We start from the raw sequence: 24,287 nt of genomic DNA on the forward strand, positions 1-24,287 counted from the left end.
AAACGTGACGCAAAGCTCGACCAATCAGTGAAGCTGATGGGTTGGGTTGGCCAATCAGGGAATCCGATGTCTACACTCCCTCACTCACACAGAGAAATCAGTGCATCCTCCACAGATCTACAAACAGACAGACAGATACAGACTAAGAAAAAGAGGTTGCGCATCAACAATGGGTTCTCAGTGGAGTGCTAGACCCAACTTCCAGTATACATATCAAAAAAAGGAATTAAAAGAATTCCAAAAAGGTAGCACATCCAAACATTTCAATTAAATGGAGGACAAATTACCCACATTTCCACTTTTTTTATTGGCACACCAATAAAATGAACGCTTACGCGTTTCGGCTATGAGGAAGGCTGACATTTGTGGATTTTAGGTTGTGAGTCTTGTGACAACCACTGTCTGTCCCACTTGCCATAAACCATTCCTGGGTCATCTGCTACACACACGCCAAGGTTGGATGGTGCCCGAGTTATGACCGAGACAGACAGTACAGACAGACACACACAGAATTTATAAATATAGATGAGTTGTCTTTTCTTCATGTGTCACTCTTTTTACCTACTGTAAGAAGATCTGAACGGATCCAAACGTTTAATGTTTTTGTACGGAGCGAGAAAGTGAGTTGAGAGCCTTCCTTTTAGACTTTGGACTTTCATTATGAAATTCAAGTTAATTATTTAAAATAGTATGAAACATATGTAATTTTTTGTTTGTGTGTGGATGTGCTGGCAGTGTGTAAAATAATTTTGGCACTGATCATTCCAGCGGTTTGTGGTTTGTGTCAGACAGACACAAAGACGGACAGACCTCCCATAGACGGCTACCCTCCTGCAAAGCCACACCACAAAAAATATGATGCACCAAAAAGCCAAGAGTTTCTCCCCCTTTCGTAGCCACAGTCCAATTTCTGTTGAAGGTCAACTTTTCTGGCTTTGCAAGGATTGGCACTCATGCATTTTTAAAACTCTACAATGGCTTTTTGAATGGGTTACGTGAACCTGTGGGCCATGGAACTTACTTGCCTCACAAAGGAACCATGTAATATTTTGGTTCAAGCGCAAAATTGGAAAACATAAAAAAAGAAAAGAAAACCCTGGGGCACGACAGCAGAGCAGCACTAGATGTGAACAGCCTTGAGGGCATTTAGGTGACAGGCAGGCATCCCGCTCCCTAAATCATTGGCTAAACTAGGGCGCTATAGTGCCGCCGCTGCTGCTGGCGCACAGCCTGGCGTCAGAATCTGACACTGTCTAGTGGGTCTGGATGGATGATGCACCCTGGGAGAATTTGTTGTTGTTTTTTTCCCCTCTGAAAGAGAGGAGGGTGACACCTGAGAATGTGTGATGGATTAGGTGGAGGAACCCGGCTTGACAGACGGAGTTGGGGAGGCCAGCCGTGATATGACTGATGTCTGGGGTAACTGCCCGTCAAGATAGAACCCTATCCTGTTGACACTATCTCCGTACCAACAGACTTGGGTGGAGGGGGCAGATTGTATGGAAAAGAAAGGACATCTTACTGTACTGTAGAGAAAGACTTGTATATTTTATTATTCAATAGTTGCAGGGTTATTGACTTCAGGATGTGACTGGTTAAAGGAATGCGGTGTCACTCTTGAAGGTGACCTGAAAAAACTAACATTTTAGCATTTTTAACAACTGACAACTGAGTAATGTAGGACTTTAACACATTTGCACTGAATTGGTACTGCTCACCATACTGTAGTTTTCCTACTGTATATATACCGGTAGTATGTCAAGAACAAATTAAAGGACCATACTGCCATAAATATGTCTATTCACAGCTTTGGCTATATGGTATATATTACAAAACTTTAAACTTTTTTCTCTTCCTGCTGGCTTTATTTTTAGATTCCTAATTTGTTTACAGTACATGTTCTGTATAGACATTAAAACATTACCAAACTTAGTCAATGTAGGCTAAATATAATTGTACGGTTAAGAAGTCATGGACGTTGAATTTAATTCGAACATCAATCTTTGCTCATTTAGCTCGACATTTTAAATCAATCTGCACTTTTAAGGGCATTAAAACACAATGATAATATAACTTTGACAAAAAGAAGGCATACTTTAATTCACAGTGATGGATTACCTATCCACCCACTGCGTTCAAGCAAGTTCATTTTCATAATAATAATAATGAAATGAATGGAATCCAGTGGCCTCCTGGAAATATAACAAACTACTGTATGTTTTGGAACATGATTGGCAGTATTGTAAAGTATACTGTGAGTCATAGTCAGGTGGCTAAACATGGCTGTCAATTCCAAGCAGGGCAATTCTTATTGTCTTTTTGGCACATCACTTCTACATAAATAATGCATTTATTATAGATAATGATTATGTACAGTATGCAGTGCAGTAGCCATATAACAGATTTGACATTCAGTGCCTTGCTCAAGGGCAGTTTACCACCATACAGGTGCCAGCTGAGCTCACAAAAAAAAGGTGAGGATTGAACCTGCTACAACGGTATATGTACTTACTTGGCCTATGTACAGTAGCTCAAGGCCAATCTATCACCCGTACGCATACACTACCATTAAATCAGCACTGTCTAATATTCCTCATTGCTCTACCTTTGAAGAGCCATTTAGTGTTGAACTTACACTCGAAAGAGGATCTCATGTTGTTATCTATTACATACTTGCATTAGGTATCCCATTACATACTATAATGGCTATTTTAAACTGCTTTATGATCCATTTAAAAATGCCATTAAGTAATAGGATGAAATATAATGTTATATTGTGGTGGGTGAAGTGCACACTTTCAACTCTTTAAAAAATATATATTATTGTTCATCTTAGCCTGGTGCATGGACATAACATTTAGCTTGACTTACTCATCATTTGTCATTTCTAATGCCCAACCAGAAAAACAACATCATCTCAACTGACAATGACATTTAAGAGATATTAAGAGCAATTCTTGTCATATCCAATTTCACAAGTAAAAGCAATTTTAAAGCCGTAACTATTTGGCCGTAGGCTAAAGTCAGAAGTATTAATTGCCTTTACCGTTACGTTTGGAAGAACGTCATGCTCTTCAGCATCAATTTTGTTTCACAGGAATGACAAGTCATATTTGTCCCTGTTATGGAGATGAAAATGTAATTGAAACTTTCTTTGTTATCATGCTCACATGGTCTGCTGATTATGCATGATTTGTGTGGCTCAAGGAAGAATTAAGTAAAAACTGACCAGTTTTGACTGGACAAATGTCCAGTGAAATTTTAAATATCTATCTATCTATCTATCTATCTATCTATCTATCTATCTATCTATCTATCTATCTATCTATCTATCTATCTATCTATCTATCTATCTATCTATCTATCTATCTATCTATCTATCTCTAAAATCTCTTCTTGTACATTTTTTTATTCAAAAGATTGTACTGCTACTATTGTTGTCATAAACATAGTCCTCCCACGGTACATGTACTATTTCCTTCCAGACTCAGAGTTTCTTAGCATATACGCCTGCAGCTTAAAAAGACCACCTTAACTTCTAATTAAATCTCCATAGTGATTACCGGTAAATTCTTTATTTATTTCTCTTGAAAGATTAATAACGTTGACTGAGCAGCACAAAGAGGATAATTTACCCTATCTGTCAGCCAAGCCTGATTTGATTAATGTATTTTGGTGCTTGTCTGTCATTGAAACATCGCTGTGTGCTATCTGGCACTAGGATTGAGTAGTTTAGCTCAGGACCCCCAGGAGGTTTTTCTTCACAAATAGAATATTGTCGCTGTCGGATGGAAATCTTGTATATCCAAAACGGTTGCTTTTCAGGAAATTTATCCAGTGTAGTGATAATTTAGCCACAAGCTCTTAATTGATAATACTTTTCATTTGTTAAATATTTATAAAAACCCACAGACAGACTTAACCAATTCCAACCTGGCGTCCCTATTTTGGGCATGTCATTATAGGTGAAATTGTATTGTATAAATAAATATAATACATATTTTTAAAATATGGAATAGAGCATTCATTTATGAAAAGAAGTAAATAAAGAAGTAAAATATGGAGACACAACGTTTGAATATTAAGTAAATATTAAACTTCATTAGTTAACTTGTTGAGGTCTTCAACGTTTTTCAGGCCAAGGACTACCTTAGCTGAGAGAGAGATGAAGCAGGGACCCTCTCTATATTGTATAGAATTGTGTTGCTGTTGCAGTCATTAAACCTCTTTGCCAAAAAATAGCCGATCTACAAGCTCACAACTGCGAGGCGTTGTGAGCTTGTAGATCTTGATTTGGCTAAAGTTCTCCGCAGAAAAGGGATGCTAGGGTTCAAGTGGTGTAAAAAACTATATCATATCACACAAAGATTTGGCGGACCCCCTGTAGTAACTCTGAGGACCCCCTAGGGGTCCCGGACCCCCTGTTGAAGACCCCTGACCTACACCATTGGGATTCATAATATATACTTATGTATAAACATTCATGTGATTACCAGGGGTCTTCAACAGGTCCAGGGGTCTTCAACAGGGGGTCCGGGACCCCAAGGGGGTCCTCAGAGCTACAGCAGGGGGTCCTCCAAATCTTTGTGTGAAATTATTTCTTTTTTTTTACGTTAACCACTTGAACCCTTTTTTCCAATGGGATATGGCCGAACAAAGGCAGCCCTTTCAACCTCCTCTTATTGTCTCCGCCAGGCCGAAAGGCATGGCGAGAGAGTATGTTTTACCCCCTGTCCGTCCGTCCGTCTGTCCGTCTGTCTGTCTGTCCGTCCATCCGTCTGTGGACAGCTAATCTCCCGCACCGTTGGCTTGATCGCAGCGAAACTGTGCACACACACTCCCTGGATGCCAATTCAGAACCTCTGCCCCAATTTTTTCACATGGCCCTGTTATAGCGCCACCAGGAGGCCGCTTTTTGCACAACAAATTTTTTCACAGTACTCCTACATATTTTGTCCAAACATCACGCAAATCAGTACACAGTATCTCTATAGTCATTAAACAAAACAGGTCTTTCAGATTTTTCATGTTCCATCCTGATTGGCTAAAAATGGCTTCGAAAGTTTGCAGGACTGCTCCGTTTTGAACAAAATGACTCAAATTATGAACACAGCATGCAATTTCCGTGAAACTTTGCATGCACATTCCCACTATGCCGAGGAAGAAATTCCACTTGAGATTTTTCTAATCAGCCTCATGGTGGCGCTATAACAGCCCGATTCGTGTTTTTACCTATAACTGCACCAATCTGTGTAAAACGTTGTATGCGCACTCCCTAGAGGTCGGGAAAGGAGGACCTTTGCCCTGCATTTTTCACATCTGCCTTTTATAGCGCCACCAGGAGGCCGACTTATGTAAAACATACTTCTTTACATTACTCCTTCCGATTTTATCCAAATTTCACACAAATCGGTACACATGATGTCTATAGTCATGTGATCTAGACGGATCTGTTTATTTTCATATATTTCATATATAATTTTTCATATTCCATCCCGATTGGCTAACATTCACATCTACAGTTTGCAGGAGTGGCCCGTTTAGAACAAAATGCCGCAAATCATGAATGCAGCGTCCGATTGCGGTCAAACTTTGCACGCACATTCACACTATTTTGAGGAACAAATGATACCCTTTTAACATTGGTCTGTTATAGCGCCACCAGCAGGTCTAATTTAGCAAAACATTTTTTTTGACCAAAATGCCTCAAATCATGAATGCAGTGTCCGATTGCCATGCAAGACCTAAGAAGAAATGGCACCCTTTTCACATTGGCCTATTATAGCGCCACCAGGAGGCCACAATAACCTACCTGACCTGGCGGAGACCTGTGCTCCGAGGAGCACTTTTTCTATTTTTTTTTGTTTTTGAGGAAAAGATAGACCATTAAGCTACTGTAGGAACAGTAGATGTGTTTTTCTTTGTCCATGTGTATACAGTAATAGATTTAAAACAACACAAAGCTGATTTGATGGCACTACACATCCCACAGTGCAAAGCCAATCCCTGTCTGACAGTCTGGATGCTACAGATATTCATTACCATAGATATAAAAGTAATAGATAAGCCATAACAGCCCTACTTCCATATTCACAGCCACCTACTTTGCAGGGCGATCCGATTACGATTATTGCTATGGATACCATAACCAAAGCATCTTCATATTGAAAAAAATCACTGCATCACTGAGGGCCCCGTGGATTGATTACTCCATCTGCCGTGTTTGACACGGAAGCTAACATTGCTATGAAATATCACTTGCTATGGAAATATCACTTCTTTACATATATATTTCTACGGTTATTACAATATGGGATGGGCTCAGAGGACAGAATGACAGCATTTACGTATATGCATTTGGTAGGTACAGTACCAGGTACAGGTACAGTATATGCATTTCTTTTTATGTACATAGGCTTGTTTTGCCTGCACTGCTCGCAAAAAATTGGTCACTGGTCTGTTTTTGTCCCAGCTGGATTATGGGGACAATATTTACAGGTTTGCTTGTGCCTCCACATTGACCAAGCTGGATCCCCTGTATCATGCTGCACTGAGATTCATAACGAATTCTCCTTTTAGAACTCACCATTGCACGTTGTATGCTGCAGTTGATTGGTCCTCTTTGACTACGCGCAGGTTGCAACATTGGTATAATTTCATTTATAAAGCTATTCTTGGTGAGCTCCCCTACTACATTACCTCCAAATTCAAATTGGTTAGAAATGGCTTAAATCTCAGATCAAATGCTTGGTTACGCTGTGAAGTACCTTCATTTTCATCTGAGGGAGGTAAAAAATGTCTTTCTTTCTTAGGCCCTTGGTTGTGGAATGATCTCCAGACCAAACTCAAATTGGCTGCTCTAATTCCCTTGAGAAGCTTCAAAAGAATCACCTTAGTTTTTTTCACAAACACCTGTTCCTGTCCGGAGGTTTATTAGCCTAGCGGAAGGTTATTGGTTATGTGTATTGGTTGTACACTGTGTGTATTATTATTTTCTGTTTGATTACTGGCTTCTTTCTATTGTATAAAGTGTAGCATTGGGAGTTATTTTATGTATTTGTGATGTATCTTGGATGACTATTTTGTTGTTTGTTTTAGTATTGGTATGTCAAGCTTAGACTGTGTAATTTTAACGCTGTATCTTGGCCAGTTCACACTTGAAAAAGAGACTGTGTCTCAACGTGTTTTTACTGGTTAAATAAAGGTTAAATAAAAATAAAAAGGTGAAAACTATTTCCATTTCTGTCACTTTGACTTTCATGACACTGATTTTATATACCTGCTGCTATTTTTATCTGCTGGATATGTTTTCCACCTGCACAAGAAGAGCTTCTGCTTTCCATCTATGCATTGCTATTTTTTACATTTGATTTGACTGTGCCTTCCTGTTATTTGAATTGTTTTGTGTTCCTTCTATATTCTTATTCCTTCTCTCCCTTTTCTAACTCTCCCTGTAACTATAAATATTAAGAGCTTGCACAAAAAATACACCCTGTAATCGTGTGATGTGACAGTAAAGTTGATTTACATGCCCAAAATGTGGATGCCAGGGTTAAACAGAAAGTGTCGTTCAGATAACACAGGACTAATAAACAATAAAATAACCAGACTGGCTCAGCTCAAACGGCCAGGTCAACACAAATCACTTCTCAGGGAGTCCAGTGGCATAACCCACCTGTACAGATAGACATAACAGGCTTATAGGGCCCACTGGGTACCACTTAAGCTCGGCATCCAATCAATTCAATTAACCACAGGTGTTAAACTGCTGTTCTGGAGCGCACCCATGTACTCTCTTCACAGCCAACAACAAACCATTCCCCAATCCCCACTGCCACAGAGGCATACAGAGAAACAAGTGACACACCCTGAAAAGGTCTGCATTTCTATAGTGCCTTTATCCAAAGAACCTTACAAGCAAATGTTTGTGTGATAGGAGCTTTTTACATTAACCACTTGAACCCTAGAATCCCTTCACTGAGGGGAACATTAGACGACAATATCAGATGTAGGGGGGAAAAGAGCAGATCAAGTACAAGTTTTCTAAGTATTGAGGGTTTAAGTGGTTAACTGTCTGAAAACACACATTTTACACAAATTCAACACTGATGACAGTGCTGTCAAACAAGTCTATGAAGCTATGAAAAGGTTTAATCTGCAACATAATGTTATACAATATGTAGAGGGGGTGGGGGAGGTGGGGGGTCCTTGCTTCATCTCTCTCTCAGCTAAGGGGTCCTTGGTCTGAAAAACATTGAAGACCCCAGGTCTAGAGGCAAAGGCACCAGCCTCAGTGTCTTGCTGAAGGACATTTGGACATGAAGCCAGGAGGAGCCGGGGATCAGCTGTGCCTGCTCTACCTCCTGAGCCATGCACACCCACAACAGTCTAAAAATCGTGAGCCATTTTCCATACCAGGGGGAATGGTCTAATCCAGGGTCTTCAAAAAATGTCAGGCCAAGGACCCCTTAGCTGGGAGAGAGATGAAGCAGCCCCCCCCCCACACACACACACACACACACACACACACACGCACTACATATTGTATAACATTATGTTGCAGATTAAACCGGCAAATGTAAAAAATAGCAATGCATAGATGGAAAGCAGAAGTTCTTCTTGTGCAGGTGGAAAACATATCCAACAGATAAAAATAGCAGCAGGTATATAAAATCACAGTGTCATGAAAGTTAAAGTGACATGGTTAAAGAAATGGAAATAGTTTTCACCTATGTATATAAAAATAAATGCTTATACCTACCAAATGCATATACGTAAATGCTGTCATTTTGTCCTCTGATCACCCATAATAACCCTAGAAATATATATATATATATAAGAAGTGATATTTCCATTCATATCAACGTTAGCTTCCGTGTCAAACACGGCAGATGGAGTAATCAATCCATGGAGGCCTCAGTGATGCAGTGATTTGTTCAATATGCTGTGGTTATGGTATCCATAGCAATAATCGTAATAGGATCCCCCTGTAGAGTAGGTGGCAGTGAATATGGAAGTAAGGCCGTTATGGCTTATCTATACTTTTATATCTATGGTAATGAATATCTGTTGCATCCAGACTGTCAGACAGGGATTGGCTTTGCACTGTGGGATGTGTAGTGCCATCAAATCAGCGTTGTGTTGTTGTCCTTTGTATAGTAAATCCCCTGGGCCATGGTTAACTATTTAATCTATTACTGTATACACATGGACAAAGAAAAACACATCTACTGTTTCTGCTGTAGCTTAATGGTCTGTCTTTTCCACACAAAAAAACAAAAAACGAATAGGAGGTTGAAAGGGCTGCCTTTGTTCGGCCATATCCCATTGGTCAGTGTCAGGTTATGACACGGAGGTCACCCATGATGGTGGACAAGCACTGGGAATGTGTTGGCACTTGGCACAGGAAGTTATTAGCTTGGACGTGGGGTTGTGGCTCTGTGAACCGTGCGGTATAACGTTGCCTGATTAATGTGCCACAGCCACTCATGAATATTCATGCTTAACAGCTGACTGACTGTCAGGCGTTACAGAGAAATATGTGGCTAAAAGAGCAGACCGAATCACTGAAGGAGATTTATCTGCACATCTCATGCCGTGGTTTGTTTGTACACACATAAAAGACATTGTGGGAATAGTATATCCTCTTTATCGACCGGGTCTACTGCGTACTACGATGTCATGTTCCGCACTCCTTGAAATATGTATTTCCTATGACATTGGGTGATAGGCCTAACGGTGCGTTTTAACAGCGGGCGATCAGGATAGTATTTTCCGGAAGTGCATTATATGTCTATGAGAGCCGGCGACTACTGGCGATAGGGCGAAGTGGGCGGGGGGGGCGATGAAAGATGGATTTTCTTTATCTTTTGGACGATGTCGCCCGGGGATCGCCCGAGAGTCGCCCGCTGTTAAAACGTACTGTGAGACAAAAGGCTGTCAGGAATGAGTCAAGACATACAGAGAAGATAGAGAGCACGGAGTCACAAAAGAATGTGAGATAAAGTCAGAGGCCAAGACTGAATGGCCCTCATTTATCAACGCAGCTTATAAACCGGCTTATATTTTTCCATATATTCGGCCGTACACCAACGTCGAAGTCACATTTATCAACGAATCCTACACAGCTGATCCGAGCCTACAGTTGGTCCCAGGCTTGATAAATGTCACGGCTGAAACCTAGCGTCATTTAAATAACACGCCCTTAAATATTCTCAAAACGCCCCGATTTTACGACATGAAGAAGGACCAGAATACGACCAAAGACATCAAAAGCCAATGAGAAAGAGTTTCCCCCGCCTGCCTCGCCACACACGCCCGCCCCCCCCCCTCTCTCTCTCTCTCTCTCTCTCTCTCTCTCTCACACACACACACACACACGTCCGCCCAGCTGTGTTTTTCATGTATTGTAATCCGTAGCGGTACAATCTTTGTCACGTAGGCTTGTAGCCTACATGAATGACATATTATGATACCAATCACATCGCCATGAATGGAATACGTTTGTATATTCATTTATTTAACCCATACCGAGCAGTGCACAAGCAGTCATGTAGGATATTCCCCGTGAGACGGCAGTGGTTTCGGTCCGTCCCGTTAATAAGAGATTGGAGCGTCGGGTTTATATCCTTAACCCAGTCAGGTTGTAGTCTTCAAAACTCTCTATGACATAACTCCATAACTTAGGACAAGCTACTGTAAGTTTGTACACCTCACTGTCCATGAAAAGATCGTCGGCAGTCCCGACCGCGGGACTCCCGAGTCCCGACACAAAAGCGCTCGTATATTTTGAAAATAGCAGATCTACAAGCTCACAACGCGTCGCGATGCGACCCGTTTTTGAGCTTGCAGATCTGCTATTTTAAAATAGCCAATGCAATTGAATGACTGTTAAAGCAGTTTGTTTAAATTACTTTATAAAATGTTATATTTTCACAGGGATTAATTATTAGTGTGTAGATATACATTTAGGAGTGGAATATGTGTCCAGATGCCTGTCAGACAGTCAGACAATGCTGCTCCGCAGGTCTAGAATGGAATAAACGGGCGCAGCCAACGTCAACAACTGGTCTCGACCAGACGCAGATCTCAGCGTACCCTAGGATGAAGCCCACGTCAGGATATATTGATAAATGCCGAAAGGTGCGGTGATCTCGCCCTACGCCCATTATTTGGGCTGCACCGCGTTGATAAATGAGGGCCACTGTGCCAGCATAAGGGAGGTGCAGAGAGAGAGAGAGAGAGAGAGAGAGAGAGAGAGAGAGAGAGAGAGAGAGAGAGAGAGAGAGAGAGAGAGAGAGAGAGAGAGAGAGAGAGAGAGAGAGAGAGAGAGAGAGAGAGAGAGAGAGAGAGAGAGAGAGAGAGAGAGAGAGAGAGAGAGAGAGAGAATAAGACATGAGTGAAAGAGCAGATTAAGCATGGAGAGAAAGTTGTGGGCAGAGAGACAAATGGGGAGAGAGAGAGAGGGAGAGAGAGAGGAGGGAGGGAGGTATGGGTGGGGAAGGCAGATATCAGCCCCAGAGAGTGGAGTTCAGAGTTTCACAGCGAGCTTTGTTGTCAGACAGCATGTGACCTCAGTGTTTCCGGGGAGGCCCTATGTCTGCCTAAGCATTGACCACTGTCCGGCTCCAGAGACCAGCCAGCAGCCTGGTGTCTCATCACTATTGATCTGTACTCCACAGGGCAGACCTCACAGCCACTCAACTCTTACGCTCCCTGCCCCGGGTGGGCTTGTACACACATGCAGACACAGGCCATGGGTCACATCCACTCCAACAAATAATATTATGGAAGAGAGTCTTGGGATGCTGTTAAGCATTGCTTTCTTTGTTTGTTCTTTTGGTACAATATCATGTTGTGAGGAGCACCTTGTTCGCATTTGGTCTACCTGTATGCCTGATTAATTATGCATGCATTAGTCATTATTATGCCAACTGGAATCAGTTGTTGGCACAGTCTCCCACTGAGCATTTTTCGGGCTATTAGACGTCTAAAATACGTCTAAGGTCTAGGCTAAAACCGGGTTATAATTGGTCTAAAAGTGAAAGTTTTTTCAACGTGTATTCTTAGCCTAGACGTTGATTAGCTGTTTTTTAAGCGTCTATATATAGACCGTCTATATCATAGCCGTTGAAATGACGTCTATAATATAGACGGTCTATATATAGACGCTTAAAAAACAGCTAATCAACGTCTAGGCTAAGAATAGACGTTGAAAAAACTTTCACTTTTAGACCAATTATAACCCAGTTTTAGACGGAGGTCTAATAGACGACTATGGCTCACTGGGCTGTTCAAGTCATTTAAAAAAAACATGCGTTGGACATAAATGATGCAAGAACAAAGCCTTTGATAGTCCTTATCCAATGTGCAATGTGCTTACACCTACAAATGAAAGGAAAAACTAAACTGAGTGTGAAGCATGTTTCATCTTGTTTCATATGCCCAATCAAATAGTTTTGTGAAATCTACTCCTGAAACGCCGGCTGGTGTCATCATCTTTTTTTTTTTAATGCTTTTTATTCATTTATTTTCCTTATCCTAAGTCCCACTCAGGTCAAGAGCTTCTCTATCTCCACGCAATACAGTAAATCAAAACAGATGCCTCAGCTCACACATATCACTGCTGCAATACACTTGAAACTCCTAAATGTCCATTTTCATTTATATCAGCACTCAGTGTTTTACTGTGGGGAATGGGACCTCGAATGCACCTCTCCTCGAAACCCCCCCCCCCCCTCTCCCTCTTGTCTAACACAGGTGTAGCTGAAAAATATTCTGATGGCGGGATTTATTATGCCAGCCTCAATATACAAGGGTACAACATATTAAAACAACTCAAATATTAAAAAAATAAACATAAATAAATAATAATGACTTCTGGAAGTTCAGTACAAGTTAAGTTGTGTTACTGACTGAAATGGTGAAGAAAAAGTGGACAACAGCAATGTTTATTAACTTCTTATAAGAGCAGGGATTGGAATGTGTAGTGTGTTTGTAGGTGTGCACGCACGCACATGCGTGCACACTGAAGCACTCCGTCACAACTGCCCACTGTATGTATAAAACAAAAATACTCTTGACAAGTGCCACAATGACAAGTGATGACTACTCTTGCCTTGACGTTGTGAGTTGATTGCATTCCCTTGGATCTAAATCGGTCTCATGCGGTGCCTGTGTGTGTGTGTGTGTGTGTGTGTGTGTGTGTGTGTGTGTGTGTGTGTGTGTGTGTGTGTGTGTGTGTGTGTGTGTGTGTGTGTGTGTGTGTGTGTGTGTGTGTGTGTGTGTGTGTGTGTGTGTGTGTGTGTGTGTGTGTGTGTGTGTGTGTGCGTGCGTGCGTGCGTGCGTGCGTGCGTGCGTGCGTGCGTGCGTGCGTGCGTGCGTGCGTGCGTGCGTGCGTGCGTGCGTGCGTGCGTGCGTGCGTGCGTGCGTGCGTGTCCTCAGGAGGTGAGTGATGCAGAGATCATGGAGCTGGTTCACAGCTCTCTGGGGAGGATGACCATCATACGGCAGATCTTCCCTGTGTGGAGGGACAGCAACGTCCGCTGCATGAGAAACAATCACCGCATCCCCTCCCTGCTCTGTGACCCACAGGAGGGCTACCTGCAGTCTCTGGAGGTATGCTTTCAGTATATACAGCCGTGGCTCTCAAACATTTGTCATATGAAGGACCCCCATAATAATATAGATTTGGCCACGGACCAACCCCCCCATACAAGATTTGTGTTGTTAAAATCGTTCAAAAATATTCCGGATTTTTGAAAATAGCAGAACTACAAGTTCACAATGCATCACCATGCAATGGGTTGTGAGCTTGTAGGTCGGCTATTTTCAAATAGCATAACACTAACCCCATCTTATCTCTTGGCTTCCTGTCTCTCTGCACTGACCTATCTTTTGGTACTTCAGTGAATAACCACATATCCTGTCTAACATCTATTGTAGTTTCATTTCAATATGGGAGTAAACTATCTTCTGGAACCTGTGTGAAAAGAGAGTCCAACAAACTCATTCCTGACAGGTTGTAACCCCAGGATTCGGCAGATTTAGGCTCTCCTGGTCTAGCCTTAGCTTGGTAAACCCCCCTTCCTCCGGAAATCTCATTTACATTTGATTTCAGGAAGGAGTCTGGGATTGCTCAGGGAGTAAAGCTGCCCGGTCGGCTGCGTGTTAGAACCAATCAGCGGCTGCTAGGGGCGGGATCATCCAATCACCTGCCAAGTAGCTTGAAAAAATTAAAACGCCGTCTGTCATCGATTCTGCTTCCGAAGTCTCAGATGGAAGTAGGCTGTGAAACAAAATGTGTGTCGCAAGCTTCTTCCATTTGACGGTGTCAGGTTAGTCTAGCCTAGGCCTATGTGCTTATTACTATACTCCATCATACTCTGGTGTTGTGCAGCGAAAATAGCAGATCTATAAGTTCACAACATGACGCACCCCGACGTGTTGTGAGCTTGTAGATAAGCAATTTTTTGCTCTGCGAACATCATCGTACGACAAAGTCTTCTGTAGATTAGGGTTAAGTGGTTAATTACTATCGTAGGCCACGCATATACTATACTGTCCTCATGGTACAAAACATGTCAAAAAAATACATAATACATGGGTTTCATAATAAAGGTGTACGTGAATGATGGATGCACATTGATAAAGCTCTGCCCCAGTGGCAAGGTGGTGTAATGTGGGTATACAAGTAGAATGTGTTATGGGTGGGACAAGCACCATATGTCATCCATGTTCTTACAGCCAACAAGAGGGACACTTGTCATCCCTAGCTGTCTATGTGGCAGAGGCGAAGAACAAATGTGCTGTGGTGCTCTTTAATTCAGTGTGACATAACAGTAATCGCCATAAGGGGTTAAGGCTGCAGGCCCGCTTGGACATCCACGTCATAATAAAAATGAGATATCTGCTCCCACGGACCCAAGAGACACAAGCATCTGCCAAGTGACACATGAATACAAATATGAAGTATGTATGCTATTGAATATGGATGAAATAGTAATAGAAATAATTATGATTGCATTTCATGTCCATGAATATAAATGACTTGAATTTAGTGTCACTGGAGGAATAGAAGGAATAGATCAAACCAGACTTGAATATATACTTGAATTAACCCCAGTACAGTGGAACAGAATCCAAAGTCTTTATGAAATATGTATTTACACACACACACAAACACGCACGCAGGTACGCACGCACGCATGCACGCACGCTGTGGCAATTAGCGTACACACCACAGTGGCGAATGCATGATCTCCTAGAGATAGATATCAGAAGAAGCTATCCTGCAGGACATGTATTGAGATTATGCCATCTGATCTTTCTATGGAGGCTTCGCCTATCCCAAGGTGAAGTCATCACAACAGCAAAGGTTAGAGAGGAGGACATGCCCTGTGGCACTGTCAGAGCATCGTTATCGCTTAGGCAAGGTGTCTTCCTCTTCTCCTGGCCAGTCTTTGTTAACTTGCCAGTCCCTGCCAGTCCTCACTATGTAGGACAGTAACCTGAGAGTAACCTCTTACATGTCCTGGAGATGTTCCGTTGATCCAGTGTGCTGTGTAGCTCCTCTGAAATACTCAAATTCCATTTCATCCATAGTCGGGACAGATGGCGAAACCATGTGGCGTGTGCACCCAGTGATCTCAATAATTCATATGAAAGTGGGTTAACTACCGGCTAATGCCAGTTAAAGTAGTCATCAGAGTAATGAGGACACAAAAGATAGAGTGCTTTCCTTTACTAATGCCTCTCTCAGAAGCACCGAAATGCTGTATAATCTTAGAAAACCCAGAGCTAGCAAAGTTATTTCACACTGGGACTGTCAGCCACTTCTGTGTATGATTTTCTGATGGCTGCCGGAGCATCTTTCCACTCAAAAGTTTTGATCAAATTCTACACTTGACCTAACTTGAATGTCTGGAGCAGCAACAAACGCAAGCTTCCTCAAATGATGATTTGATGATTAGATACTAGCCCGATCAGAAATCTGAGCTGGAAGATGATGTGGCACCAAAGGGACTAGCCATCTGGAAAAGTGTCTACTTTTGGTAAATACGCTATGAGAATCTCCTCAAATTTAGGAGCGTGCTGGTGTGGTTCTATAACCATTCAGCTATGGCCGCCCCAAATGCAGCTCAGCTCTCATGCACACTCACACACAGAAAGAGTCTCTGTCATGACTCATGACATGTTGTTTTATGTGCTATTATTGTCTCTCCACCACTCCGTCCGTCCGTCCTTTTTCTACTAGCTTGTTTCTACTACTGCTGATTTTGTCCAAACCTCATGCAATTTGGTACACATTTACTCTGTAGTCATGTGATCAAGACATAATAGTGAGATTTCTCATATTCCATTCCGCCACAAATCATGAACGCAGCCCCTGATTGCCGTGAAACTTTGGACTCTCACTCACAGTAGGCCAAGGAAGAACCTCCACCCCAACTTTTTCAAATCGGCCTCATGGTGGCGCTACAATAGCCCACTTCACGTTTTGGCCTATAACTCTTGAACCATAGGTGGTGCAATCAAAATGTTTTCTCCCTGGATTCCTTGGATCATCACTCTCTATATAGGCCTGGCCATTTGTGCCAGATTACATTTCCCGCCATTTAACATCTTCTCAAAAACACACTTTTTGCAACTACTCCTACAGATTTTGTCCAAAACTCACACAAATCGATACACATTATCTCTGGGGTCATGTGATGAAGATGTATATTGTATTGTATTTGCGGGCACTGGGTAGGCAACCTGGCCTGGCAGAGACCTGTGACCTGTAATGTGTGGAGACAACTACTACTTAAGGCTTGGCAAGCAGGTGATTGTTGTATTTTCATTTGTGCTTCCATGTCTTGCTAATCAACATTCCAAACAGTTACACAGGATGTGGTCCTTGCTAACTTTCCTGCCACACGATTGGCTGATTGTAACTCTGATTTGACAACGATTTACTGCATGTAATTTGTCTATCCACGCATGGAAATAATTTATAGAACATTTTCATATCGAGGCAAAAACATTTTATTAATTTGTCGCCAAACCACTATAATCAAATCCAAGTCAACGTGACTATGCAGGTGGCAATGCACATGATCACCATGCTAATGGGGGAACGGCTGAGGAGAGAGTTGAACTGAGGACAAATTTGAAAGGGTTTTATATGAGTGAAAGATCGTGAGATGACTCTCACAATAGCAATCATCTTTCTGTCTCATCACTGTAAATGTTGTTTACCCTATCATTATCTTTGCCTTTGCTGGAGATGGAAAGTTCTGTCGTAACCTTACATGGTGTATGGCAGTGTCAGTGAGATGCACAAATCTATGGTCACACAAAAAAAAATCCAAAGGTTATGGGTTATCTCTTTGAGGCTTAAAGGTGTGGCTTTGTTATCAAAACAGCAAAGGTTTGGTTATGTTGTATAGCGAGTATGGTAGGTGTTTCTTTCTGCAAAGAGTGTGTGTGTGTGTGTGTGTGTGTGTGTGTGTGTGTGTGTGTGTGTGTGTGTGTGTGTGTGTGTGTGTGTGTGTGTGTGTGTGTGTGTGTGTGTGTGTGTGTGTGTGTGTGTGTGTGTGTGTGTACACAATAAACTACCACTGGGAGAGAAATCCGCTTTCCATCTAAAACCTTATAATCTCTCTGTAATCCTTCACACCTGTCCTTGTCACGCTGCCAGGTGTCCAACCTTTACCTGTACGACAGCGTTCTGATGCTGGCCAACGCCTTCTACAGGAAGCTAGAGGACAGGAAGTGGCACAGCATGGCCAGCCTCAACTGCATGAGGAAGTCCACCAAGCCATGGAATGGAGGATGGTCCATGTTAGACACCATACAAAAGGTAATGTCTGTCTGTCTGTCTGTCTGTCTGTCTGTCTGTCTGTCTGTCTGTCTGTCTGTCTGTCTGTTCCATGCTGCATCTGCAGGAGATACAAAGGAGATATATATATATATATATATATATATATATATATATATATATATATATATATATATATATATATATATATATATATATATATATATTTTTTTTTTTTTTTTAGGGGGGGGGGGGCATTGTTTTAATGCCATCCTACTACTATATTACTATTATTATTATCCTCCTGCCCTTATTTTTATGGCGTTTTAGGGGAAGCGCTTCTGGCACAGCAGCACAGCACCACAGCAGCGTCTCCAAGGATCCCCATTGCCCAATAATAGGCTTTTATTGGGCATACTTTTGACCCCCTTTTGATAAAAAATAAAGTCAGGAGGATAATAATAATAATAGTAAGATGGGCCATTACTATGGCATTAAAACAAATAATAAATTAACTATTCGACTAGTACCAACAAGGTCGACTAGTGGTTATACTAGTCGACTAGTCGACTAGTTGGTGAAAGCCCTAGCTCACAGTGCATTGTCTTCATAGATTTCTTATTGAAATTCTCACATCATTGATATGGTTTTCATTTTATAGCCACTTCACTCATCTTGAAAGCTGTGAGTCATGCCGTTTGAGTGATTAACAAAGTAGTTTTATTAAAATGTGTAAAAGAGAGAGCAGAACAATAGCAAAAGGACACACTGTCACCACACTCCGCCTCGCCCTCTATTCAAAATGTCATTTCCATAGACTGAATAGGACACAAGGTTGACTCCAAGCCGCACCCACATGCTGTTATAGAGCACCGAAGTCCTGACGTCACTGCCAGTAGAGGCCACATTCCGCAGTTTCATGGCTTTACTTTTTGTATTGATATCCTCATTGGGGAATCTTAGATCGCTTCATATAAGAACTGTGTTCCAAAAATAAACACACCACCCTGGCGTTTTTTTACTCATATGGATATGAAGCATCGACTGAAGGTGTAAATGTACACATTTACCCAAAGAGTAATCTCTCAAGAACAGATTCTGCTCTGCGTTGGAATCTGTCGTGAAGGTTCGTCATAACGTGTACACACTGTGTGGGCGTGGGCGTGCCTTCAGATCAGGAAGCAGGCCGCGCTTTACCCAATCAAATGTAGTGGGCGGGATTTACGTGTCCGCTGATCCTTCCGTACTCGAAACAAGCCGAAACTAATTTAACAATGGCGTCCGCGGAGCAGACAAAACCACGGAAAGATATTCACATTTTAACTTGCTCTTTCATCATAGAAACAAGTGGGCTTATAACCAAAACGATCCATGTTCTCTGGGAGAAGTGGTGTTAGTGTTCCGTGTAGAAATATTGTTAGTGGGAATGAAAACATAGTCGCACCACCCGGAAAAGGAGCGTGAAGGCAGACTAAAACCCCGGTTTCCTTTGCGCACAGGTGCTGCGTCGTCTTTAGCCCAGAGCCAACATGAGATAGTACAAACAGCAGAGGGCGCTGTTTTTCATTCTCATTTGGCTTTGGGTTCCCAGATTGCCCAAAGAGTAACACAATATAAACACTAGAAACGAGTCAAACAACCCAAAGACTACATTTCCCATGAACGTGGCTGCTGATTTCAGACCCGGAAGTAGTAGTTCTTAAGACTTTTAAGGCAGAATTAATTCCATTTTCGCCAGAATCAGACTGTATCAAATATGAATGAATATCATAAACGATGCAGAGCCACCCCCCTGACAAAAACGCCAGGGTGGTGTGTTTATGTTTGGAACACAGTTCTTATATGACGTGATCTAAGATTCCCAAATGGGGATTTCAACACAAAAAATAAAGCCACGAACCCTGGAACAGCGCCCTCTACTGGCCCTCTACTGGCAGTGACGTCAGACTTCGGTGCTCTATACCCTTTCTGTCCTCAAGTGTGTTGTCAGATGAAGCAGAAGTGACATTCACATAACACTTGAATTACAGTATGTTTACAATTGCTTGTTTATTATTTTCTTAATGCTTCATATTAAATTTGGATAAGTTATGGAAAGAACAATAAGAATGGGCATAGAATGTAATTTCATTGTACCAAGTTTATAGGTCTATTTTCCTTTGTCAACATGCATATATATACTGCACACTGTAAAATCCTTAGTGTTCATTTAATTTATTTTACAGGTCCATTTGGTTCTATTTATACACTCTCAGAGTTAAATGAATACTGAAGATTTTACTGTGTATGCGCAGCAAACAAATACACGTGCACACACACGCCACGCAAATAACGTCACTGTCGGGTGGAAACCTTGTTTCTCCATATTTCAAAAGTGTATTTTTTTCTTTCTTTTTTTCCTCAATTAAAGCCCTACTTCATTGTATGACAGTGTTGAGTTTGAGCTATTTTTAAAAAAATCTTTTTTGGAATTGAAACTGAAAATACTTAAGTGTGTCTGTGGGTTTTTAAAATATTGAACCACTGAAAAGTACTTGTGACTAAAACTACATTGGAACACAAGTAATTGTTTTCCAATTCCCTGAAAAGTAACGTTTTTTGGTCATACGAGGTATCCGGCCGACAGTGACGATATATGCTCACACTGACAAATGCACACAGAGACAAGCGCAGAACACAGCAGCCTGTCTAATCCTTGTTCTGGCCCATGGCAATGACTGTTCTGCATGCTGTTGCCATAGGGACGGATCAGCGGCCTGACAGGGGTGATGGACTTCCGCGCAGAGGGAACCAATTCCCATATTCAGTTTGAGATCCTCGGGACCAGCTACAGCGAGACCTTCGGGAAGGACGTGAAACGGGTCAGTGCGCAGACTGCAGCCGGCTGAAGTTTCAGCCCATATTTCCCTGCATGAAAAGACCGCTGCAAAAAAATGTGTGGAGTACAGTACATCGCGGCTTTTCCTGTGACAGGGCTTCCCTAAGTTGCCTAATCTAATTTGCTCATGGGTGCTGTGCCTCTGGCTGCATGTGTCTCCTTTCAAGCAGTCATCATTCAGCCCAATAACAGTCAAAGAAATCGGGACATAATGACACACTGGTGGTTATTCTGCCAGAAGTGAAAAGCAAGTGCACAGCAGTGATAATAATTTCATCGCAATTGAGCATTCGTTTATTTCCTCTCTATTCCTTGCACTTCCAGCTGATTACCCAAAGTGAGACACCAGAGCGGCACCAAAGGTTTTTGTTAAAATGTTAAAGGTCCATATTATGATGATAGTAATCATCATTGATATAGAGCGTTTGTCCGGTAACAGGGGTCTCCCCATCTCTCCAGCTCTTTATTAAACAGAAAACACATTTTCAGGTGGGTCACCAATTCCATCCAATGAGGAGCTTCAATTTTATGATGTTCCAGTCCCAATATTGTCGGATCATTGTTTTGTTTCATGATTTCCAATTTCACTTTCCAATTTCCACTTTCATGTTGTATCCTGTATGAGTTGTCTCTCCTGATTGGATGAATTTGATATCCCGAACTGAAAATGTAACTCTACAGCAACGATTACTATCATAATATAGAGTTACACCACCTTTTTGTCTGCACTTTTATTGCATGGGTAACTGAGTGAGAGTCAAGCTTAACTCTGAGTCAGTCATGCCTACAATAAACGTGCAGACTTAATGAGTACTCTACTTGTGACTCTACTCTGACTACTTTTGTGTTATCTGTTTGATATTCACAGGTAAAAAAGTGTTTTACTTATATAGGCTACTGTCCTTTGCTGTTGAGCACCTAAAGCCCTTTCATTCAAAGATGGCTGAAGTGCGTTGGACATCATTATCTGAGAGCTTGCTTCTGAACTGTGTGGAGCGGAATTGGGTCAAACATTATGGTATTTGCAAGAAAAATTAACACATTTGAGCATGTGTTGCCTGACGGGTGATGCAATGAGATACAATGAGAACCAGAAAGTTTTGACTGCATTGTGCATTTGGGGGGGGGGGACAATTCTCTAAATCCTCTCTAAATTCTCAGTTCTCTTGATATAGTAGTCACCCCACCTATCTGCTGTTCCACATAGATTAACCACATGAACCCTAGCGTCCCTATTCTGGAGCTGCAGAAAATATGCGAACATTCTGTGAAAATACAGTGCAGTGCTCACACTGCATCGTAATGCAACACGTTGTGAGCTTGTAGAATGGCTATTTTTTGCTATTAACATGCAACAAAGTATATACTGTAGGGTTTAGGTTGTTATAACTACCACTGTGTATTTGCTGTAAGTCTGGTGCTTCCACAGTGGCAGACCAGAACCCAGGTTGGCTAGCAACTGCTTCAAATGACACCTAGACAACTCATTAGACAGTTCTACAGCAGTATGAGTAGTTGAAGTAAGCCTGTCTGACCTTTTACTGTGCCGGCCTACAGCAAAATTAATACAGAACCGCAATACTATATGTTGGCACATCATGCTCTAGAGAACATGTAACAGAGATACACTAGGAAGGTCCTCCGAAGGTCTGTCTATCATTATTTGCATATAGCTGATATATGCAACACTTTACAGTAGCTAGGGATTTCTGATACTTGTTTGCAGGATTTTTGTCAGGGATGTGTCAGGAGGGAGGGTGCCCTCTACTGGTGTTCTTGGGCTAGGAGATGGGTGTGTTTTACTAGTTGGTACATGCTGTCTTCCATTTTGCAATTCCACCACTGTGCTTCTTGGCTCACAAAAAAACATGCATCAGTAATGAAACAACACACAACAACATACTGATCAGCGCACCCACAGCCGCATGGCATTGGCAAGAAACTCATGTGACATTGTGAAAACATTATTTTACATTACATCATACAGTAGTGTAAAATGTATTTAATGGCAAGTTTTTCGAACTAGTCTTTTCATGCTGTCATCTAGGATAGAAGCATTTGCATAATCATTGTGCGGTACAATTACAGCCTGTCAGCTTTTATTATGGGTTGTTTCAGTGTATGCAAGAAGATAATACCCACTAGACTAGTGCAATGACTGTAGTTAGAGGATGGGTTGTGCTTTCAGAACAGAGCAGTCTATATTTTTGCCTTAAGCAGAGCAAGCAGTGTGACATAAGCGGTGATTCAACGTGAATTCTTTGAGGGAAGCTTTTGGAGATCGCTCCCTGGTAGCTGTTGCAGTCTCCATGTGTCATTGTCTTTAAGTGAGCGATTGAGAGCTTTGTTTGTGCACTCCCAGCCGTAGTTTGTTTGTTGCTGTTGGTGTCCCGATTCAGTCAGGGACCTAGTGTAGAAATTAAGAGGAATTGAGTTTCCTGGCAATCTATGTGGAGCAGGGCTGACCAGAAGCGGTAATGAAGATTTAATCACCACTCAGCCTAACTGGAATCATGAAGCCAATTCATCATAATGTGCCATTAACATTAGCTGGAAAAAGACACATGCACACACACTAGGCACAGGCTGCACGGGCATGAGTAAGGATGCAACCACAAACATACATGCACGTTTTATGATTCTATGCACATACTCAATTGGATGAAGAAACACTGTAAACGGATTTATAGTCACATAACACAAATGTATACATGCATCGGAGCAGCGCATTATTTCTAATTGCGTATAGTTTATAGTTTATATAGAGACTCGAGCTTATGCACGACACATGCTGCTTGCTTTGGCCCTCAGCTACTGAGAATCATGTCTAAAACTCCCAAGTGCTCAGCCAGGCACACAAGGAACAGGGGGCGGGGTACGCGCCAATGTGCGGGTTCTCTCGTATTTCCAAATCATTAGAGGCAAAAGGGGACAGCAAGGCCAGTTAATGTGATGCCAAATGCATTCAGGGCTGCTGTTCATTACCAGGCGTGGCTATCTGTTTGTCTGCTCACCACACGCCATGGCCATTTACTGGGGGAAAATAGACACAAATACAAGTACCTCGCTTCCATGTTCTCCCTGTAATAGGATGTCCATATATTTCCCTGCTCCCCGCATTGTGAGCAGCTGATATAATTTAGTTGCGCAACATGACTCATCATAAAGAAGGCCACCCCATTACACGGTTTCCTCCCCAATACAATGCCATGTAGCTCCACATAGATCTGTTGAGTGGTCTAAGTATGTTACGCAAGATCTTCAACCCCTGTGCCAAACTCGGTTTCATTTGTGATTTCTTTTCCTATCCTCCCAGCTCGTCTGCCGCCCCCTACACCCGCTCCATTTCCTAATCCTCTTGACACCTCTCCTCACCTCCTCCGCTCCTTTCTCCCCTTTACATCCGCCAGCCCTCCTAGTTTAGTCCCTCTCCATCATCGTTTATATGCATTCAGTCCATTTTCTGCCAGGCCTGATGGCTCTCAGATGAGGCGTCCTTTTGGTTAGAAACTATAATGAAGACTGAAATACTATTTCCTGGGCGGCTACTGTGAGTTTTCTCCACCGAGCACTGCTGCAGAGTGATCGATGCTGTTGTTGTTGTTG

General features: G+C 42.0%; 1 protein-coding gene across 1 annotated transcript in view; it reads left to right on the forward strand.

Annotated features, from left to right (window-relative positions):
- The window catches only part of grid1a (glutamate receptor, ionotropic, delta 1a), a gene marked incomplete at its 5' end in the record, with an annotated part of 363,364 nt that overhangs the window by 300,771 nt on the left and 38,306 nt on the right, over positions 1-24,287 (forward strand). Inside the window, 3 exons of the mRNA XM_080449344.1 lie at positions 13,444-13,617; positions 17,684-17,845; positions 20,545-20,664. Coding sequence (XP_080305470.1) covers positions 13,444-13,617; positions 17,684-17,845; positions 20,545-20,664 — 456 coding nt within the window. The remainder of the gene's footprint in view (positions 1-13,443; positions 13,618-17,683; positions 17,846-20,544; positions 20,665-24,287) is intronic.

The sequence above is a fragment of the Gymnoscopelus braueri genome (assembly GCF_963280865.1).
Source record: "Gymnoscopelus braueri genome assembly, chromosome: 14".
Taxonomy (NCBI): domain Eukaryota; kingdom Metazoa; phylum Chordata; class Actinopteri; order Myctophiformes; family Myctophidae; genus Gymnoscopelus; species Gymnoscopelus braueri.